At 48.9% G+C, this 20,988-nt stretch overlaps 1 protein-coding gene across 1 annotated transcript; it reads left to right on the forward strand.

Moving 5' to 3' along the window:
• Positions 1-1,775: 1,775 nt before the first annotated feature.
• Positions 1,776-19,677, forward strand: L3MBTL2 (L3MBTL histone methyl-lysine binding protein 2). Its single transcript, XM_058805492.1, has 17 exons — positions 1,776-1,807; positions 3,176-3,443; positions 3,654-3,787; positions 4,488-4,611; positions 5,555-5,634; positions 6,901-7,018; positions 7,346-7,480; positions 8,153-8,241; positions 9,778-10,009; positions 10,719-10,798; positions 11,375-11,479; positions 13,239-13,386; positions 14,208-14,290; positions 15,953-16,187; positions 16,881-16,946; positions 17,871-17,993; positions 18,807-19,677. Exons 1-17 carry the CDS (start codon positions 1,787-1,789, stop codon positions 18,914-18,916), a joined length of 2,151 nt encoding a protein of 716 aa, XP_058661475.1. The 5' UTR covers positions 1,776-1,786; the 3' UTR covers positions 18,917-19,677.
• Positions 19,678-20,988: the final 1,311 nt, after the last annotated feature.

Here is a 20,988-nt window from a genome sequence, read left to right on the forward strand (position 1 = left end):
CATTGCACCTGAGAGCAGCCCTTTGATACCGATCTTGCTACAATTTTGATTGCAGATTATGTTAAAACACAGACCAAGCCCAGAACAGCAGTAGGGAAGGAGATGGGAAAAGTGAAGTCTGATCTAAGTGTTGGGTTTTAGTTACCTGAGATTGTCAGTGCTGTTCTCTCCCTGTAGAAAGGAGTTGGCTTTACAGAACTATTATGATTATTGTTACATAACAGAATTTTTATTATTGAAAAGAATGTAAGTATTCCTCAATCAAGTTGAACTTGATTCACATTAAAATTAATTTATTTAAATACTATTATTTATTAAAAAGGCTTATTTAGAACTGCAATGACAAATGAACAGCTGTGGTGTGGAGACTGCCATTTAAGCTTGTTCTGTGTCAGCACAGGACTCATTTCTACTGAAGCCTTCAAGAAGCCTTGAACCAGCCTGTGTGTGACCTAAGGGAGCAGTTCTGCTTGTTCCACACTGGGAAGGGAGCAGGGAGGGGATGCACACCAGTTAGAGCTCCCAGTGTGTTCCATGAAAGATGATTGCAGCAGAAAGACTTAATGAGCCTTTAATTTAGGATTGTGTCTTTTCTGGAAACAGCTTTGCTGTCTGCCGTGCAATGTCCAGTAGTATTTACTAGGGAATAACAATCATTATGATTTATTTCATTATTAACTATATTGTGTTTTAAAGCAATTTTCTATTTTTAACATTGCTGCAGGACTGTTTGGAAAACCTGAATATGGAGGATCCCTGATGCTATGGAAACATGCTGATCAAGCTGCAGACTGGCTTTGCCAGGTCCCTGACATTGTCCCCCTGTAATTAGGCTACACTACCCTGGATTCTCAGTGTGTTTCATATGGATAGTGACACTCCTTTGTGTTTATAACAGCTGTAGCCTCATGTTAGAGCCTTTGGATTGCTGGAAGAGCAATCCATATATAAGGTGAGCCTTTGGAATGAACCTTTTTCATGCTGCTTTACTCCCACCTGCAGCTATGACTGTACAGTTGTGCTCCACACATTATTTGTTCAGCCAAAGCCCATACAGACTAAGAATGCTCTGTACAGTCCTTTTTTACTTTTTTTCCTACAACGTCAACACAGTGACAGTGACAATAAAATAAAAGGGTGGAAAACAGAACTGCTTCCATGGGTTTACCTTTACATAAGCTTCTTGACAGGCTGATAGAGCTGGGGTTGTTCAGCCTGGAGAAGACTCTGGAGAGACCTCACTGCAGCCTTCCAGTACCCAGAGGGGGATTATGAAAAGAAGGAAAATTGACTTTTTATGTGAGCAGGTAGTGACAGAATAAGGGGTAGTGGTTTTAGACTGAAGGAGGGCAGATTGAGATTAGATACAGGAAGAATTCTTTACTGTGAGGGCACTGAGGCACTGGTGCAGGCCACATAGAGGAACTGTGGATGTCCCATCTCCGGGAGTGTTCAAGGCCAGGCTGGATGGGGCTCTGGGCAACCGAACTGGATGACCTTTAGGGTACCGTCCATTCTGGGCCCGAGTGGGCTAATCCCGAACCACAAACCGGAACGGAGCCGGGGAGACGGCAGCAGGGCCCAGCCTTTTCCTGGGCGGGACCGCCACGAGCACCCATGGCTGCGGGAAAAGAACTACAGCTCCCGTCGTGCCCCGCGGGCAGGGCGGTGGGAACAAACTCCTCGCTGATTGGCTGTGCTTTCCGCTGCTCTCACTAATCAGACGCACAGCTCACGGGGGACGCTCTGCCCTCGCATGAGGCGGGCTGGCGGCGTTCTGGGAGCGATGGAGCGGGACCGGGCGGAGGTGAGCGGGACGGGACGGCGGCTCCTCTGGGGCCTGGGCTGGGGTGCTTCTGGGTGCGGCGGTGGGTCCGTCTGATCCCGGCTGGATGGGGCCCTGCGTCCCCCCCAGCTTCCCGAGGAGGCTCCGGGTGATGCTGCCCTTGCTTGGCAGCCCTGGGGATTGTGAGGTGTCCGCAAGTTTCACTCACCTGTTGTGGAAGAGTAACCACAGATTGGTGCTCACGTCCTACGAGCTGCTGTAAAATGCACCCATACAGGGACCAGAAGGCGATGAAAACCTTTCTTTTTTAGAGGAGTTCAGGCCTTTCAGACAGGAATGCTGCCTGAGGGCCTGGATCCGCAGGAGAGCAACTCTTTGTTCAGGGAGTAACCTGGGAACCTTGGGTCTGTTAGTGCAAAGCCAGGGAGGATGCGGGGAGACAGCCCTGAGTGAAGTCTGATCTTCTGTCCACAGGTCTGTAATGATAGCTAGGAGCCAGGGATCAGGGGGAATTTAGCAAAGGAAGGTGATGGGCTTGCTGCTGATCTTTTGTTGTTGCCCACTTGGAGGAGCAATGTTATCGTCCTGCCTCATGTACCTGTTTGTGTCTGCCTCTGTTCCATCACTTCCTGTGCTGATGCTGACTTCTTACTGCTCTTTCATGAGTTGCTAACACATTTTCCCAGCTTCTTTTATGCTTATTTGGAGCCTGGTTCAAGATTGTTCTAGTCTTGAGACACACTTTTTCTGTGCTCTTTCTTCAGCCTTGCAGCTCTCCTGCTGTAACAGCGAGTACAAAGAGCCAGTGAAGATGTTTAGCTGTAGGGGCATCTGGGTTTAGGCAAAAACCAATAGCAAATGTTCTGCCTCCTGCAGGTGTAGTTTCTGAACCAAGGTCAGCTGTGGGCTGTGCAGTTTCCAGAGGACATGAGCTGTCTCCAGGACTGCCCTGCTGACTTCCAGGCTGTGCTGGTCTTGTGAGCTGTGGTCTGTGCTCTGTGCTGGCTTTACTGTGACAGTGTCTGTGCTGCTGTGCTGTGGAGCTGTGTTGGGAGGAACATTGCCTGGAAGGACACAGTCTCATCTGTCCTTCATCAGCAAGGCAGTGCTTTGCTCTGTATTTTTCTATGTTCCTCAAGCTGCTTTCTGTCTAGCAACAGCCCTGTGGCACTTTGCTCTTGGGAAGCAGAATGCAGCAAGTGGAATGCCAGTAAAGGGACCTTTACTGGGGGAAGGTGTTCAGAGTCCTGCCTTTGGGGTTAAGTGGACTCCTTGCCCTCTCTGAGGCCACCCCCTGGCCCAAGAGGGCCTCCCCCAGCAGCAAAGGCAGGTTTATTGTGCAGTGGTGTGTAAAATGTCTGCTTTAAAGCAAACTGGCTCTTTTTGTAGCTGGTGTCTGCCTTCTGCCACAAATCTTCATCTTTGGAGCGGGTGGAGGAGGATGGTGATGACGATGAGGAGGATGATGAACTGGACATCTTTGGGGGTTACGACAGCCTCACGTGCTACAACAGCAGCATGGGCAGTGACAGCAGCTCCTGTCTGGAGGAGTCCAGCGATGATGAGGTGGCAGAGCGGGAAGCTGGTGAGCTCTCAGCCTCTCCCATGCACCAGCCATCCACAGGCCGGCTCACAGAAGACAGTGGCTCCGAGCCAGGTACTGCCTGTGCTGCCTGAAACGTTCAGGGGCAGTGAAGGGGGTGTGGCTGCACCTTGGGGGTGCTTTGGGAGCAGCTTTGGATTCACACTGCATTTTCTGAGCGGTGTGGGGGATCTGCTCTGTATAATGATGGTTAGCTGGTCTCAGCTCTGTCATTGTAGTGAATTGACTGCCAAATCCTCATCTTTTTGGCCTTCCTTCTCACAGCTGTGTGCGAAATGTGTGGGATTGTGGGCACCAGGGAGGCTTTCTTCTCCAAGACCAAACGTTTCTGCAGCGTCTCCTGCTCCAGAAGCTACTCCTCAAATTCCAAAAAGGCCAGCATCCTGGCCAGACTGCAGGTGCGTTTGAACCTCTCCAGCTGGCTCTCAGGCTCCATCACAGGCTCTTGTCATCCTGGGGGACTTCAACCACCCCTATACCTGCAAAAAGTAGCATGGCAAGCTGTAGGTAATCCAGTAGACTCCTGGAATGCATGGGGGATAATTTCTTAAGCCAGGGAATAGAGAGCTGTAGCAGAGGGAATGCAACAGTAGATTTGATGGTCACCAAGGTAAGTGAACTAATTGGGGATGCCAAGACTGGAGGCAGTAGCCCTATTTGCAGTGGTCATGCATTGGTGGAATTTGCAATCTTGAGGAGTATAGGTCAGCTAAGGAGTAAAGTCATGCTCCTGAACTTTAGGAAAGCAGACTTCCAGCTCTTCGGAGAGAGTCTATAATTCTGTCAGACTTCCTGGGGATGAAGCTGGATGTGCCTGTATGTAGGGGTAGGTGGTTGCTCTCTAAACATTGGACTGATTTTCCCAGTTTGTTCTTCCTGCCCGAAGTCCCCAGAGAAAGCATGACAGCTTAAAGGTGGTGCTCCCTAATAGCTGAGAAAGGACACACTGGTATTTTACCTGCTGTTTCTTGTTGCTGTGAATGTTAATAGATATTGTAGTAGTCTGAAAATTGTCCCAAGGAAGAGATGAATACCAAGTTGCAGTGGGTAACTTAGTCTCCTGTGCCATTAATGTTTCTAATGCTCCTTCTTTTGTAGGGGAAACCACCAACAAAGAAAGCTAAAGTTCTGCACAAGGCATCCTGGTCAGCCAAGATCGGGGCCTTCCTCCATTCGCAGGGCACGGGACAGCTGGCAGATGGGACACTGACAGGTCAGGATGGTGAGTGTAGGTGAGGGGTGAGGAGGTGCAGCTGGAGTCACAGAAATGGGGACAGCTTGAGGGCTATAAGCTCTGCAGTCCTCCTCCTCCTCTCTGGTACCCTGCCTTGTACGATGTGTGTGGATCGCTCTGACACAAGCTGGCAGAGCACAGGACATGTCTTTTTTCATCTTCCTGCCCATCCACTATTGTAGCCCCATCCTCACTCCTTGTATGACTTGACCTGGAGTGTAAGCTCTGTGGTCCCAGTCCCATGAGGTGCTGACTTCTGCTGGCAAAGGTGACTTAAAGGTGTCCTGCTTCCCCCAGCCATTTGCTGCCCCACTGCTCATGGGGAGTTACATTTGCCCCGAGTCACTCGCTGATCACTTGGAGCAATAACCACTCACTGCAGCTGAAGAAGCAGCGACTGACTGTGTTAGGGAGAATGGGAAGGCTGGGGCATGGCAGCAGCAGGGAGTGATCCCTGAGCAGACTGCTGCTGGAGGCTGCAGCCAGGAGGGATTGTGGGATTAATATCTCAAATTAGTATCTCTGATTTTCCCAGCACCCTCTGGGAAAGCAAGCATACTGCTGATATCACCCTGCAGTGTTGCTGCTGAGAGCCAAAATGTGAAGTGGTTTAACCCTGAAAGAATGCACTCTCCCTGGAGTGCTTTAGCCCTGGGCTGGACTTGACCCCTTTACTGCCCTTTCTGCTCCCCCAAAAACGAGTGACAGTGAATATTGATTAATAATATATTTTGCCTCTTGTGGGAGTTAGTGACCATGCACTCACATAGGGTCTAGTTTCCCACCAGAGAAAAAGAGAAAATGCAGTGGAATGCATAATCCCTGTGTGTTGTGTCTTAGTGCCTGGAGGCTGCAGGCTGAAGTCCAGAGGTAACTGATCTCTGCCTGTTCTGTGTCTCATCTGATTTTCTGCTCTCATGTCTGCTTGCAGCACTCGTCCTGGGCTTTGACTGGGGAAAGTACCTGCAGGAGCACGGCTACAAGGCAGCTCCTGTCAGCTGCTTCAAACATGTGAGTTCTACTTTGCTGTGCATGGCAGGGCACACAGGGCATGTTCTATGCATGGGCCCCCTGTGCTCCTGTGACAGGGGGTGAGCAGAGGCCCAGCAGGGGGTTATTGAGACCTGGTGGTGCAAGGAAAAAGAGTTGGGGTTTCTGGCAGCTGAGAATGGGAGTCTCACAAAGGGTCCAGGGACTTGGCAGAAACACTGCTGGTAGTGATGCCTATGATTTTTAGCTTTTTATGTTTTTCATATATTTGTAGCTTTGTAGATTGCTAAAAGCATGGCTGTAGCTTCTAGTGTTTTCCTTCCCTACATGTAGGAACAATAAACTAATCTTATAAACACATTCAGAAATATTGTAGTCTTATTCCAAGAACAGAACCAGCTACAAGGACATTCTGTTTTCCAACCAGAATCTGAACCAGACACAACAAAAGTGGGGCAAACAAAACCTCTGGACTGCTTCCCGTGGGTCAGAACCCCAGGAATTATTGCTTAACCAACTAACATTTTACCTGGACAGTATATGATAAGTATACTAATCGACTACTCTTATCAAAATTGTAGAATTACTGTACCACATGTGATTTTTACCATATTGTGTACCTGAAAGCTTTCAAGTAAAGGTTTGCTTTTATATTGACTCTAACATTGTTGGGAAGATCTGTTCTGTTTTCCAGGCATCAGTAGCAGTGGCTCAGTGCTGAGTGGGAACAGAATTAGTTCTGACTGGGGATGATAGTGGGAAGCTAATTTTGCAGTTTGTATGGCTGAGTACACCCCAGGGTGATGTGCAGAGAGGAATTCAATTTATGTGAGCCTGGCAGTACCTGCACCTCCAACATGTCCAGTTTTTATAAGACTTGTTATATTCCTTTTGAGTTGTTGTCTGATAGTACTGACAACATTTCCTTTTCCTTGAGGATAGGTTAGGCAGACATGTTAGCTATCCTCATTGTTAGGTATCTTTATGCCATAAAGGAATGGCAGCAGCTACTTTGGAATAATAGGACATCTGGCAGTGAAACAGTCAAGTATTGCTATATTGTATTCTGCCTTTTGGGATCCTCAGTGAACATCCCACTGAGATGTTTGGGACAGTTCAACTGTATTTCAAGATATTGGCAAGTCCAGGAGGGGTAAGGCATGCAAGCCTGTGTCTAAGGTGAAGGTGTAGCTGCCTAAGACATGTCTCTGAAAGCCAGAAGGGCCTAAACCCTGCTCTGATTTCCACATCCCTCTCCCTGCCTCAATGGCCGCCTCCATCTTTCAGGTGCCGCTCTTTGATCAGTGGGATGATGTGGTGAAAGGTATGAAAGTGGAAGTGCTGAACAGTGATGCTGTGCTCCCCAGTCGTGTGTACTGGATTGCATCTGTCATCCAGATTGTAGGTAAGTCTCCAAAGTAATCTTTCACAGCTGGGCATGGCTAAGCTCTGAGGGAAGCTTTAGAGAGCTAAGGGTAGCTGGTCAAGCAAAACAGCAGCTCTTTGGAGCTCTAGAAGTGCTGAGAGATTTTGGAACAGGAAATACCATGGTGAGGGAGTGAGAGGAAACCAGCTCGTGGTTCCTCTTCTGGTTGCTGGTCAATTTGCAGGAATAATTGCTGGAGAAGCTCTGGTGACCTGCAGAGTGCTGAAGGCCATGCTGTGGGTACTAAACCTGTGGTGCCAAATTCTTGGCTTCTGATGCCTTTGTTTGTCTGCTCTGTCCTGGCAGGATACAGGGCCCTTCTGCGATATGAAGGCTTTGAGAATGATGCTGGTCATGACTTCTGGTGCAATTTGGGCACAGTGGATATTCACCCCATTGGCTGGTGTGCCATCAACAGCAAAATCCTGGTACCACCACAAAGTGAGTGTGGGGCAAGAGGGGTCAGCATATACCTGGGCATGGAGAAGCTTTGGTTTATGCCTAGCACAGAGGGACGGGTGTTCCCACTGCATGTAGGACTGCAGCTCCATTTGTGCTTTGAGTTACAAGCAGCAGTTCGAGTTTGGGAACCTGGAGACCGCTTGGATTACTCCCTCTGCATCTCCCTATTATTCACCTGGGGATGCTGCATGCAGAGCTGATGTCAGACCTGTGGAGGCAAGTGCAGGTGGCTTTTCCTCCTTCTAATCCACATGGTGGCTAGACTTGAACTTTGGTGAACATTTTGGTCCTATATCCTGGGCAGCATCTCTGGTAAGTGCAGTGACTCCAGTCCCTGCACAGCTAGCAGTTCAGAGAGGGATGCCAGTTTAGTGGAATTCTGGCAAGCTGAGATTTGCTTGGTATGGCTAATGTGTTTTGCTCTATTACCACCTCCTCATCTAGATCAGTGGAGTTGAGTGTCTGCTTGGCCCAGTTCACTCTGTAATGGTGATCCCTTCAGCCAGATGTTGGGGCAAGCTGGCAAAACAGAGTACAGAATCTGAGTGTGAAGAAGGCCTTTTAGTGCTAATGGGCTGGCAGAGAGATGAAAGGTGTGGTGCTGTAATTATTTTGGTCATAAAGATGGACTTTTTCCCTGCTCATATGTAGCTATCCATGCCAAGTACACTGACTGGAGAAGTTACCTCATGAAAAAACTGGTGGGAGCTAGGACCATCCCAGTGGATTTCCACATAAAGGTAACCATGGGAGGCTGTTGTTTTGCGTGGGGGAAATGAAGCTGAAGTCAAGACATGTGCTCAACATGTCTCTTCTGGTTCTGATCTTTGTAACTTTTGTGTGCCTTGAAACCTGGGCAGGGCAGGGGCAGTGAGTGCTTCCACATGTTGCTTAGATACTTGTCATGATGCTGTGGGTAATGGATGGCACAGCCTCCATGCCCTCTCAGCACAACAGTTTCTGCTTTGGGTCATAGGCAGGCTTTAAAAGCTGTTGTCACATGATCTGCTGGGGAATACTGGGATGAGGTTTGGCTGAAGGGAGAGGCCAGTGCAGCTCCAACCTGGCCTTTCACTGCCCTGTTTCAGTGCCAGGGAATAGCTCTGAGAGTCAAAAATCTTTGCCTTCAGTGTTGGTAGCAAAGCAGTCTGCAGGGAGTGAGAAGGGCACAGGCTTCCTTCAAGTGTCATGGCCTTGGCATCTCTGTATCTCTCATGATTGTTTTTGTGTGGCCTGTGCTGAGATTAGACCGTGTTAGAGGGAAGAGGGTCTCCTGTGGCTAGGAGCTTTGGAAATGGCAGATAAGGAAGACCGTCCCAGAGACAGCAAGCAGGAAGGCAGGTGATAAGGTTTTTTGTGTGCAGGGTAAGTGGTGACATTGAGCTGGAGATCTGGATGTAGTCAGTGCTTCCCATGTTACTTCTCAGAAAGTTAGGAGGGTGTTTGTAGCTGCTTGTTCCTGGGCCCCAGCTTGTAGCTGAAAGGGAAGTGGTGGAGGGAAACAGACATTGCTTTTGTCTTTCTCCCCTTAGCATCCACTCCCACCTTAATAAACAGGAAGTGGAAGACTTTAACTTAAAAGTTCTTCTGGATTCAGGTGTAGGCTGGTTTGAGTATCTATTTTGTGTTTCCTAGTTGCTGCATGGCATCTTGGGATCACAGTTCCAAAATGTCAGGGATTCCATAAACACCACTGGGCATTTGTGGATGAGTAGGACAAGGCTGCATGAGCAAACCAAAGGTCTCAAAAAAAGTCAGAAAGCAGCCAGTGACTCTACTGTCCCTTTGGGTCAGTGTGCTGAGTAACTGGCTTTGGATATGGAGTTGGGAGATGATCATCATGTAGTTCAACCTCTGATCAGAATAAAAAGGTAAAAATAAGAACCTGACCTCTTTTGAAGTCAACTGAATCCTGTTGCACTTTGGGAAACTACACGTCTAACTGATTGCAGCCTCAAAACTTTCATGACTGAAAAAGGCACACAGCATTCCTTACTTAGTCCCTTGTGAACAAGTTCTCACTGGGGACATTGACCCAAGGTGGTGGCTGAGCATTGCTGCTGGGCTGGAGTGGGACAGCTCTTATGAGGCCACATGACAAAAGGGAGACCCAGCATGTGTGTGCCCAACCACGCTGTCATGTCTGGGGCTGCCAGCTACCTGCCCTTCCTAGTCAGCTTTGGGCAGTGCCAGGGTGCACGTCGGTGGGGAAGGCTGTTCTCTCAAGTGTTTGGAGAACTGTGCTTGATCTCACCTCCTCTGTTGGTTGTTGCCAGATGGCAGAGAGCATGAAGTACCCGTTCCGGCAGGGCATGCGGGTCGAGGTGGTGGATAAGAACCACGTGTCCCAGACACGTATGGCAGTGGTGGACACAGTCATTGGGGGCAGACTGAGACTCCTCTATGAGGATGGTGACAGTGATGATGACTTCTGGTGCCACATGTGGAGTCCCCTCATCCATCCTGTGGGCTGGTCACGGAGAGTCGGCCATGACATAAAGAAGACAGGTAAGGATCAGCCATCAGCCACTGCAGCCATCTTCTGATTTGCTGGGAACTACCTGCACCCTGCTGTTGACACCAGTCTTGACATGCTGGGAGTGAGGCAGTTGCCTCAAGACCTAACAGGTGAAGTCTGCTTAGTTTTGTGTCTGCTGATTTTTTATCTGGATAGATAAAAATCCTGAGATCACAGGTCACAACAGGCGACTGTAGGGTTTCTTACCTGAAGCAGACAGTCTGTCCCCTTAGTGTGAGAATGCCGACTTTGCAACATGACAGATGTTTGTAGTCTTTTTTGAGGAAATTCGTGCTGGCTTCTGTAAAACTGGATGCCATCAGGTTGCGTTTTTCTGGACTTTACCAAGAGGAATTGTTGATTGGCTTATTCTAGCAAAGTAAAAGACAGAAAAGCAAGACTTGAGCTCTGCTGATCCTTTTGGTTGTGTCTCTATTTCTGCCTCTGCCTGGTGATTATAGCTGCATGTGTTATCAGTAGTTCTCAGGAAGCTGAGCCATCTGCTTTTGAACAAGCCCTTCATCACAGCCCGTTTTATAAGAAGTGTAGAGGGACTGACCTGTTCTTTTTATTAAATAGTCACATATTGAGGAGGTTTATAGCAGCTAGGCTCTCACAGGAAAATTAATAACCAGTCTGTTTCCCTATTGCAGTTGCTGCAGGTTTTTTACCTCTCTGTGTTTCTTCCATTCCTCACAGACGAAAAACGTAATGACATGGCAAACCATCCCACCTTCAGGAAGATTTACTGTGATGCTGTGCCCTATCTGTTTAAGAAGGTAGGACAAGTGTGCCTTTCTGTGGGGGTCACAAAGAAGGAAGCAGTGATAGCACTTCCTTGCCTGGGCATACATGCTGCCATGTGGGCTGTTGAGGGTGGTCTTTCTTGTACCTAAGGGCAGTAAGGTCTTTGAGGTGTCAAGGCTGTTGTTAAGAAGGAGCAGTCAAACTAGAAAACTGAAAGAATTAAAGGACAGTGACAGATTGAGGGACTCAATCGAAGGGCAAGCAAGGGAGCTTTGAGTTGGAGAGGAAAGAGGATTGCATGGGAGAGACCAGTTCTGACAAGGAACTGGATCATGCTGGTAAGGACTGAGATGAGAAGGAAGCTTGCTTTGTTGTGGAGCAGCAGTTGGGCTTGGCTCTGTGACTGACCAGAGCCATGGCAAAAGGTTGCCGACACAAACATAGTGCTGGTTTGGCTGCCCCTTTGTATTTCTTGTAATATTTTTGGTTTCCCCTCCCAAGCTGAACCAAGTGAAGTTTCAAATCCTATTTGTACTTGCTGTGCTCGGTGTCAGGATGGGGCTGTCCCACACCCCTGGCAGCACATGGTACACCAGAGTCTCCCTTAGGTACGAGCTGTCTACTCTGAAGGTGGATGGTTTGAGCGAGGCATGAAACTGGAAGCCATTGACCCCTTGAATCTGGGCAACATCTGTGTGGCCACTGTTTGCAAGGTAAGTTCAGTGAGCCTAAGGGGTCTGCTGTGTTTGCTTGGCATAATGCAGCTTCTCCTCAGCTCTTTTCAAATTAATGAGACCAGGTAAGATTTTGTATGGGGGAGCAGAGAAGGCTGTCAAGAGAGGTGGACAGCTGATGTGTGGAGGGAACTGGGGGGTTATCTCAGAGTTCTGACAAGCTGTTAACCATGTGTACTTAGACAGCGTGAAGATAAGCATGCTTGGTCTGCAGGCTAGTGCCCAGTGTGTGTGACTGGCAACCACGCTCTTTCCACCACTGGGCATGCAGTAGGGAAGATTTGTTCTCCAGTTCTGAGAGTGCATAGAGAGGCCCCTGTGGAAAGAAGGGAAGAGTTGTGAGGTGACCTCCATGTGGGGAATGGCATGAGGATGGACATGTCACCTTCAGTCTCTCTTGATGAGGTGGTTGTAAGCTCTACTCTTCTGCTAGTGTCAAGAAGTTCCTTGCCCAGGTTTCCTCAGTGAACTGTGTTGAATGTTGAAAGCATAGCATTCATCTGGGCTTTTCCTGCTTCTTCAGCTGTTTGCCCTCACAGAACCCAAACTGAGGACTTTGATAGTTGGGAGTTTGGCTGTGGGATGCTATGAGAGCTGTTTGTGTCTTGTAAAATGTTTCCTTCAGCCACGGTTTTGAAATGGAAGAGTTTGGGATAGGCATGCCTATCGCCTTTAGTAGGCACTAATACCAGCGAGTGACAGGAAGGGACAAGTCTTGTTGCTGTATGAAGTAGCAAATCCAAGGGTGGTGCTCTTTCCCTTCTGCCCAGTAACAAAATCATGATCTGGCTGGTGGAGAGGGCTTTTGGGCTGCTGGTGAAGTGTTTCTGGAGGAGAACAGAGCTCTGCCGTGTTACTTACGGAGCATGGGCCAGCTCTTGGAACTCCGGTGCCACGCCAGGAGTGGGGAACTGCCTTGGTGCAGGGATTTACCAGAGGCAGAACCTTTAGAGCCACTTGTTCTAAGGTGCCAGACACAAGCCATGACAGGGACCAGGCAGAGGACAAAGGAGGAGGCTCTTCATCTTGAAGGAAGCACTTATTCCAAAGAAAGGGATCAGAAACAGTCTCGGGCACTCCCGTGCAAGTGGTTTTGCACACATACAAGTCAGGAGGTGGATACAAAGGGCTAACCAAAAGCGTTAGCTCAGCGGAGGAGCGAGGGGATTACATCAAGTGTCTGGGGCCAATTGGGGTAGGAGGGTGGAGAAGATGGGTCACGTGGGCCAATGGGGCTTTGAGGAGTCGGGAAATGCCAAACCGGTGTTGCAGTCAAGGATTGGCCTGAGGTTAAAGTGTAACAAAAGGGGCTGGGCTGCCTTGACAGGCAGGGAAGGAGCTGGAACAAGGTGGGGAATGGCATGAGGGACTGCTTTGAGGGAGGGTAAAACCGAGGGGTAAACTAACTTGGGGAGAACATGGGGGTATAACAGAACAAACCACTTAACAAGGAATCAATAAAATAAATTTGAACCGTAACAGCTGACCATTTAAGGCTTTTCACATAGTCCTTTCACAAGGTTCTTAGTGTTGGTCCCAGTCCTGCAGAACTTGCTGCTTTGGGGATTAGCTTGTGTTGACTAACATACTAGGAGAAGCTTGGGGCACATAACATTGGATTTTACTGTATAGTGGTAATTGTGATTGATATGTGGGGGGACTCTTGAGAGAATCTTTTGAGAGGAGGAGAGGCTTTAGAGCAAGTAGAGCTCTACTCATGCTTTCACTCCCATGTCAGGTTCTCTTGGATGGGTATCTCATGATCAGCATTGATGGAGCAACGTCTGATGATGGCTCTGACTGGTTCTGCTATCACGCCTCCTCACACGCCATCTTCCCTGCCAACTTCTGTAAGAGGAACAACATTGAACTGACCCCTCCAAAAGGTGAGATTTGGACTCTGCCCTGTGGTACAAACCTGCACGCAGAATTTGATGGGTGCATTTCTGAGAGGGGTCAGGTTCCGATAAATCAAAACAAGGTCCCAATCCACTTGTTTTTCAGGGAGACTGCTAGTTCAGAGAGCCAGGATGTTTAAGCTTTGCCCATATACCAAGTCTTGGTTAGCTCCTGGCAGATCAGTGGCAGAGGTGTATGATCCCCAAACTGAGCAGAATAAAAGCTTTTAAAGGACAAGGAGGATGGGAAGGGATAAGTAGAGCCATTGCTGCAGGAATCAGTACTTAAGTGTCCACAGTCATCTCTATTCTTTTCTCTATGAATAGATCTGACATGAATATTTCTTCAAACTTCTAAGAGACAATCACCCTAGGAGTGTTTTTGCTGCCTCATCTAGCCATACCTGAAAAATCTTGCTCTGAATTTCTGTGTTGCAGCATTTTTGTGCAGTGCTGTTCATTTCAATTTGATGTTCCTGCTGATGGGAGAAAGAAAGATTGGTCTCAGTGGTGTGTTTTGAACATACTACTTCCTTCTTGCTGCTGGTCCTCCCCTTTCTCTGGGTGTGTGGCTGACACAGATGTTCAGAGCTGCAGCTTGCTTTTCTCTATTAGCCTGCAGAGAGGGGTGCTGGACTCCCATGGAATCCATGCACTAGGTTCATGTCCAAGATCAGGCTGTACATGCAGGTTCACTGACCTGCTGTGCAGCTGGTTGCTATGCCTCCTTCCTGCCTACTCTGCCTTTTGTCCCAGCTGGTCTACCCAGTGACTGCCTTTTTACCTCTTAGTGTTTCTTCCTTCTGCAGGGTATGAAGCAAAGACATTCAGCTGGGAACATTACCTGGAGGAGACCAAATCAAGACCTGCTCCATCACGGCTCTTCAACACAGTGAGTGCTGCCAGGAAGAAACAATGTGTAGGGATGCTTGGAGTAAGCAAGGAGGAGTGCAATAGCTCTGGCTGTCACAAGATCACAGAGATGGAAGTGACTTCTTGTCCAACACCCCTGCTACAGCAGGGTCATCTGTAGCATGTTTCTCAGGACTGTGTCCAGATGGATGGAGACTCCACAACCATGTGGGCAACCTGTGTCAGCGCTCATCGGCACTCATGGTAGAACTTGTCTCCTGATGTTCACAGGGAAACTCCTGTGTTTGTTTGTGCCTGTTAACTCTGGTCCAGGCACTGGGAGCCACCGAGAGGAATCTGGCTCCATCTTTGCACCCTCATTTTAGGCATTTATACACATAAATAAGGTACACCCTGAGCCTTTTCTCCTCCAGGATGAACAGTCACAACTCTGTCAGCCTTTTCGCATACAAAAGATGCTCCAGTTCCCTCATCATCTTCCTGGCCCTTTGCTGGACTCTCTCCGCTGTCTCCCTTGTACCAGGGAGCAATTGAGGTGTGGCCTTGTCAGTACTGAGCAGAGGGGAAGGATCATTTCCACTGACCTGCTGAGAACAGCTTACCATTAGCCTTCTTTGTGCCAAGGGCACATCCCTGGCCCACGTTCAACTTCATGTCCACTGGGATTCCCAGGCCCTTTTTGGCCACGCTGCTTTCCAGTCAGTCTGCCCCTAGCTTGTGCTGGTGACTGGGGTTCTTCCTCTGCAGATAAGGGATTCCAGCTTGTCAAGGTGCCTCTGGAGGGCAGCACAACCATCTAGTATATTCTGTCTCTCCTCCCAGTTTTCTACTACAGGCAAGCTTGCTTGGTTTGACATGATACTCTGACATGTCATCTGGATAATTAACTAAGATGTTCAAAAGGAGTGGATCCAGTATTGACCCGTACTGACCCCTGGGGTACACTGCTATTTACTAGCCTACAACTAGATTTCATGCCACTAATAACCATCCTCCTGGCCTGGTCACTCAGCCAGTTTTCAGTCTATCTTGCTGCATCTGCACCCAGCCTGTATAGTTCAATCATCTTCTCTATGAGGTTCTTATGGCAGTATCAAAAGTCTTCCTGAAGTCAGGACAGACAATATGCAGTACACACAATATATGCAGTCTCTAGTGGGCTGCAGTTTGCTGACAGCACTTTAGGGAGACCTCAAAAGCCCAGGAGTATGTACTCTCTGAGTTGGGACATCAGTGTCCTGCCTTTTGTGGGTCCCTCTGAGTGTCACCTGTGATTTTTCTAGTGTTTCTGTGAGCTCCAGGCTCCTGGTGGGCTCTGCATTGCTCATTGCCTGTGGATGTGTGGCTGGCATGTTGGGTGGAGGTTGGGGCTGCTTTACATCAACAAAACTGCTGCAGCACCTGGGCCTATGCTGATCTTTCTGATTTCCCGGGGGTAATTGTTTGATTGTGTTCCTGAACTGCTGCTCCCCCCACAGCAGGATCTTGCTTCTAAAGGCTGGGCTGAAATTGACTGAGGAGACGGCTGGCCTTGGATCTGTTTTTGGATCTATGGGCTTGTTGTCTGCTTGCTTTAGACTAAAGGCCAGCCTGTGAGAGTGGAGTTGGCCAGATATGGGTTTGGACTGAGTGCAATGGCCTTGGCTTTTCTTTTAAATTATTTTCATTTCTATGCACCCAGGACTGTCCCAACCATGGCTTCAAGGCAGGCATGAAGGTGGAGGCAGTGGACCTGATGGAACCCCGGCTCATCTGTGTGGCCACGGTGAAGCGTGTAGTCCAACGTCTCCTTAGCATCCATTTTGATGGCTGGGACAACGAGTATGACCAGTGGGTGGACTGCGAGTCTCCAGACATTTATCCTGTGGGGTGGTGTGAGCTGACAGGCTACCAGCTTCAACCACCAGTGGTTCCAGGTGAGTGAAGATTTTACTGTGGTTTCTAACGTTAGAGATAAAGATTTCCTTCCTCCTTGATTTGCACTGGCTACCAGAAATCTTCCTCTGTTGCCATGTTCTAGCAGCTGGCAGAGGGAGGAGCCTTGATAGAGAGAAAACAGCCTGAGTTTTGAGATTGGCTCTGTTCCCCCACACCAACAGAGAATTGCTCCTGAGGAGTTGGGTAGAGTTCCAGGTGGTCCTATCTCTGCACAGCTCCCTTTTATTAAGAATAGCTATAACCTTAGCCAGGTAGCAGCAGGAACTTGCCCCATGCTACCTTTCCTCATCAGCTCTTTGACTCTGTCTATAAAAGGTAAGAGCATCCTCTCAAGAGTTCGTTTGTCCCCTTGTCACAGGGAGGCCACTGCCTCCCCTTTGCAGATGTTCTCCTTCCTATTTCAAATTACAAATCTTGTTTCTTTACTGCCCCTACCAAGTCTATACTGGGCCTCTCTCCCCTGTGCTGCCCCAGCCTGCCGCTCTGGGCCCTCACGTGGAAGCACAGACAGCAACTGCACTAGAGCCTTGCTTTCCCCTCAGCTGGTTGTCTTGGGAAGAGGGCTTTGGCTTGGGGGGACGGGTATATCTGTTTCTCGCTTATGTCACTTCATCCCAGTTACCTACTGGTTATGGGACTTGGCTTTCGTTTCCCTCTCGTCTCCATGACAGAGCCCACAGCTCCAGCGAAGGCCAAGGAGGTGCCCAAGAAGAGGAAGAAACCCTATGGAAAGAAGAGTGAGTGATGTTTGATTAGTGCCCTCCCGCCCGCTCGCAGGCTGGGCCCAGTTAGAGGAACCCTGTCCATGTCCCATCAGAGCAGGAGAGAGAGGCCTTGTCTTGCTGTGGATGCCCTCATTTGGCTGTGGGTTTACCAACACAGTTTCACCCTTCTTACCTGCCCTGTTACCTAAAGAGCAGAGAGCTGTGTGCGGGAAGGATCTGTTTTGCAGTCTGTTTTCTGTTGGCTGAGGTATATATGGCACTTGCTTCCAGGTGTGAGGTTGTGCTGCTTTCACTGCTGTGTCCATGGTTGGAGAGAGATGTTTGCTGCAGCTGGAGGGTAGCTGGAGAGCAACCCTGCTTTGTGCTGAGGGAAAGAAAGCCTTAAGATGGCTGAAGAGGCCAGTAGAAATACTTTTATTGTTTCATCTTGTCATTGTTGTTGTCATTGTTGCAGTAGCTGTGGCAAATCATGTAGACAGACAATAAATTCCTTCTTGGGGGGTGGAGGGGAAAGTACATCCAAAGAATATAAAGATTTTCAACCTAAATAAAAAGGTCAGCTAAAAACCAGAACATTACGGTTACAATGTCTGCACCTTGCAGCAAATATGCTCATTGCCTAGGACTAGACTCAGACAGGTAAGCAAAGCTGACTCCACACTGATTCTGAGAGGACCTGCTCCTTGGAAGTTAAACACATGCTAAAGTGCCTTGCCTTTAATGAAGGAGAACATGAAGGAGCATATTTTGAGATGATGACTGTAGAATTTTTCTCCAGTAGGCCATTTCTGTTGCATAACCAGTTGGCAGCTAATGACCATGTAGCTTTCTGTTCAGTTGTGCTGGTCCCTGGCCTGTGGTTTCTCAGAGGAGCAGGGTTGCTGATTTTCCAGGGGAAAAGAAATACTTTTGCTCATAGTCTGTTATCTCTTTAAGGAAAAAAGTTACCTGCCAAAGCCCGCAGTGTCAAGCAGCCTGTCAAGAAGCCTTCTGCCATGAACTCAAAACGAGAAGCAAAAGCTGCCAGCCAGGCTTTGCCAGAGCCAGCACCTGATGAGAGTAAGGGAATGAGTTATTGTACCCTGCAGCCACATCCACCTCTCCCCATACACTCTCTTGGCCAGTATTCATGGGCACCCCCAGGCAGAAGAAGGCAGCAGCATGTCAAATGTCCTTCCATACTCCTCCAGAGACACTCCAGAGAGTAGAAGAAAGCATTTGCTTGTTTTCCTGGAAAGGTTTGCCTCCTGAGAAGGTTTGGTGAGACCAGTACTGCTCAAAATCTCAATGCTGCCAATGCCTGCTGAGGGCCTGGTTGTGTGAGGTCAGGGAGGAGAGACAAAGTGGATATGTCAGGGGTGGCTGTCTCATCCCAATCCCCAGCAGGGCTGTTGCAGCATGTGAACATAACCTCTCATGCTGTGGTGACCAGCAGAGCAGCTGGGTCACCTGCCAACCCTAGCGGGTAGGGGGAAGGAGGGTGGGTGAGGTGCCTTGTGCACATGTGAATTGGAGAGTCAATGAAGGGTCCCTCCTGTTCATTTAAGTTCCCCTTAAATGTGAGCCCAGGCAGATTGAAAATGGATGACATCAGCTTTGGATGTCATCATCCCTTAGGAGTTGTTCTTGGGGGCCAGCAGCTGAATGCTGCCAGGGTTTAGTCCCATCCTGATTGCTGCTATGACCGTGGATAGCCTTGCAGTGGCATGACAGGGCTGCCTGTGGTGAGGTACCCTCAGGGAGTGGGCTGGCCCCAGGGCCTGGGGCATTTTAAGTACCTGCATGGACAGATCTGGTTTGAAGGTGCTGCAGGTAATGCTAGTCAACATGGGTTGATTTTATTTACTTATTTTTCCCTCTCTCTCTTGCTAGTCATTGCTGTGCGGGTGAAAGAAGAAACCATTGACCCTTCAGATGCAGAATTTGGACAGACAGAGCTTCCTGTTCCCATCAGCAGCATAAAGGAGGAGGACACAGACTGATCTGGAACATTCCACAGCTGCCCACAGCAGCTTCACCTTGTGGCTCTTTAGGGAAAGTCCTGGCAAAGGGATACAGAGGACCAAAAGGGCCTTCCTTTTTTAAAGCAGACCACCCTGTGGCATTATAACTCTGCTTTCCTGGTGTGCAAGAAAATTTCCTCCAGACTTGTAATGTTAAGCCCTAGGAAACAGTAGGAAGACTGCAGGTGTGCTGCAGAGCATGACCAGGGTGGCTGCTGTAGTTGTGCATGCCTGCTTTTAAAGGCACCTTTTGGATCAGGAGCTCAAAACAAGGAAAGAGGCTACCAGAGCACAAAAGGCCAGTTTGAGTTCTTAGCTGTGGCTGGAGGTGACAAGTGACGAGTGCAGGACATATCAGGAAAGGAACTGCCCCTGTAGGACTTTGGTGCTGTGTTCTCTGGTCTAAGTGCTGCGAACCCCAAGAAAATCAGGACAGAAAGAGTGGAAAGAGGTGAAGAAACAAAAGGAGATGATGATGCCTGCTGAAGAAGTGAGACCTTTTTTCACGGAATGGTTTGGGTTGGAAGAGGACCTTAAAGATCTCAAGATCCTCATCTAGTTTCAGTACCTCTGCTGTGGGCAGGGACACCTACCACTAGACCAGGCTACCCAGAGCCTCATCCAACCTGGCCTGAACACTTCCAGGGATGAAGAATCCACAACCTTTCTGGGCAACCTGTTCCAGTGCCTCACCAACCTCACAGTAAAGAATTTTTTCCTAATACATCATCTAAAACTACTGTCTTTCAGTTTGAACCCATTCCTCCTCGTGCTGTCACTACATGCTCTTGTAAGTGGTCGTCTCATCTTGCCTGTATGTTCCCTTCAGGTATCAGGAGACTGCAGTTAGGTTACCTTGTAGCCTTCTCTTTTCCAGAGTGAACAATCCCAATTCTATCAGCATTTCCTCATAGGAGAGGTGTTCTATCCCTTTAATCATTTTGGTGGCCTCCTGTGGACTTGCTACAACAGGTCTATGTCCTTTTTTTGTGCAGAGGACCTCAGGGCTGGATGCAGCACTGCAGGTGGGGTTTCACCAGAGCTGAGGGGGAGAATCCCCTCCCTCACTCTGGCCATGCTGCTTTTGATGCTTTCACTCATCTCTTGATGCTTGATTGGGTTTCTGTGCTGTGAGTGCCATTGCTGGGTCATGTCCAGCCTCTCATCCACCTGTATCCCCAAGTCCTCAGTAGGGCTGCCCTTGATCCCTTCATGCCCCAACTTGTGTTGATTCTGGAGGTTGCCCCACCCCAGGTGCAGCACCTTGCACTGGGTCTTGTTAAACCTCATGAGATTTCCATGTGCTCACTTTTGAGTCTGTCCAGATCCCTATGGCTGGCATTCCATCCTTCAGGTGAGTGAAGAGTACCACTCAGCTTGGTGCTATCTGCAAACTTGCTGAGTGTGCACCTGATCATTTTGTCTGTGTCATTAATGAAGACATTAAAAAACACTGGTCCCAATACAGACCCCTGAGGGACACCACTGTCACTGATGCCCACTGGGCCTCTCAGCTGTTGACCACTATCCTCTGCAGGCAACCATCAAAACAATTCCTAATCCACCAAACAGTCCACCCATGGAACCCATCACTCCAGTTTGGCGGGAATAGTTGTGATGGTCTGTGTCAAAAGCTTTACACAAGTCCACCTGGCTCAAGGAGCTATCTTCCATGCATTGCAGGAGTCTCCTGGATTGCCTGCAGTTACCTTGGTGCTTCCCCAGTAGCTGTCAGGGTGGCTGAAGTCCCCCAGCAGGATTGGAGTGTGTGAGCACCACACCTCCTGTGACTGGGGCAGGAAGGCTTTGTCAGTGGGCTCCCCTTGGTCAGGCAGCTGTGGCAGACCCCGGCCTCAGGGCTCCTTTGTTACCTCAGTGTCTGATTTTTACCCACAGTATTTCAGCCTGCTCATGGCTGTTCTTCAGAGACAGCTCTTCACACTCAGCACACCTCTTGACATGGAGGGCAACCCCTCCACCTCTCCCTCCTTTCTGTCTCCTGAACAGCTCATAGCCATTGATAGTCACACTTCAGTCACGCAGTTTGTCCC

This window comes from Ammospiza caudacuta, chromosome 5 (genome assembly GCF_027887145.1).
Source record: "Ammospiza caudacuta isolate bAmmCau1 chromosome 5, bAmmCau1.pri, whole genome shotgun sequence".
NCBI classification, from domain to species: domain Eukaryota; kingdom Metazoa; phylum Chordata; class Aves; order Passeriformes; family Passerellidae; genus Ammospiza; species Ammospiza caudacuta.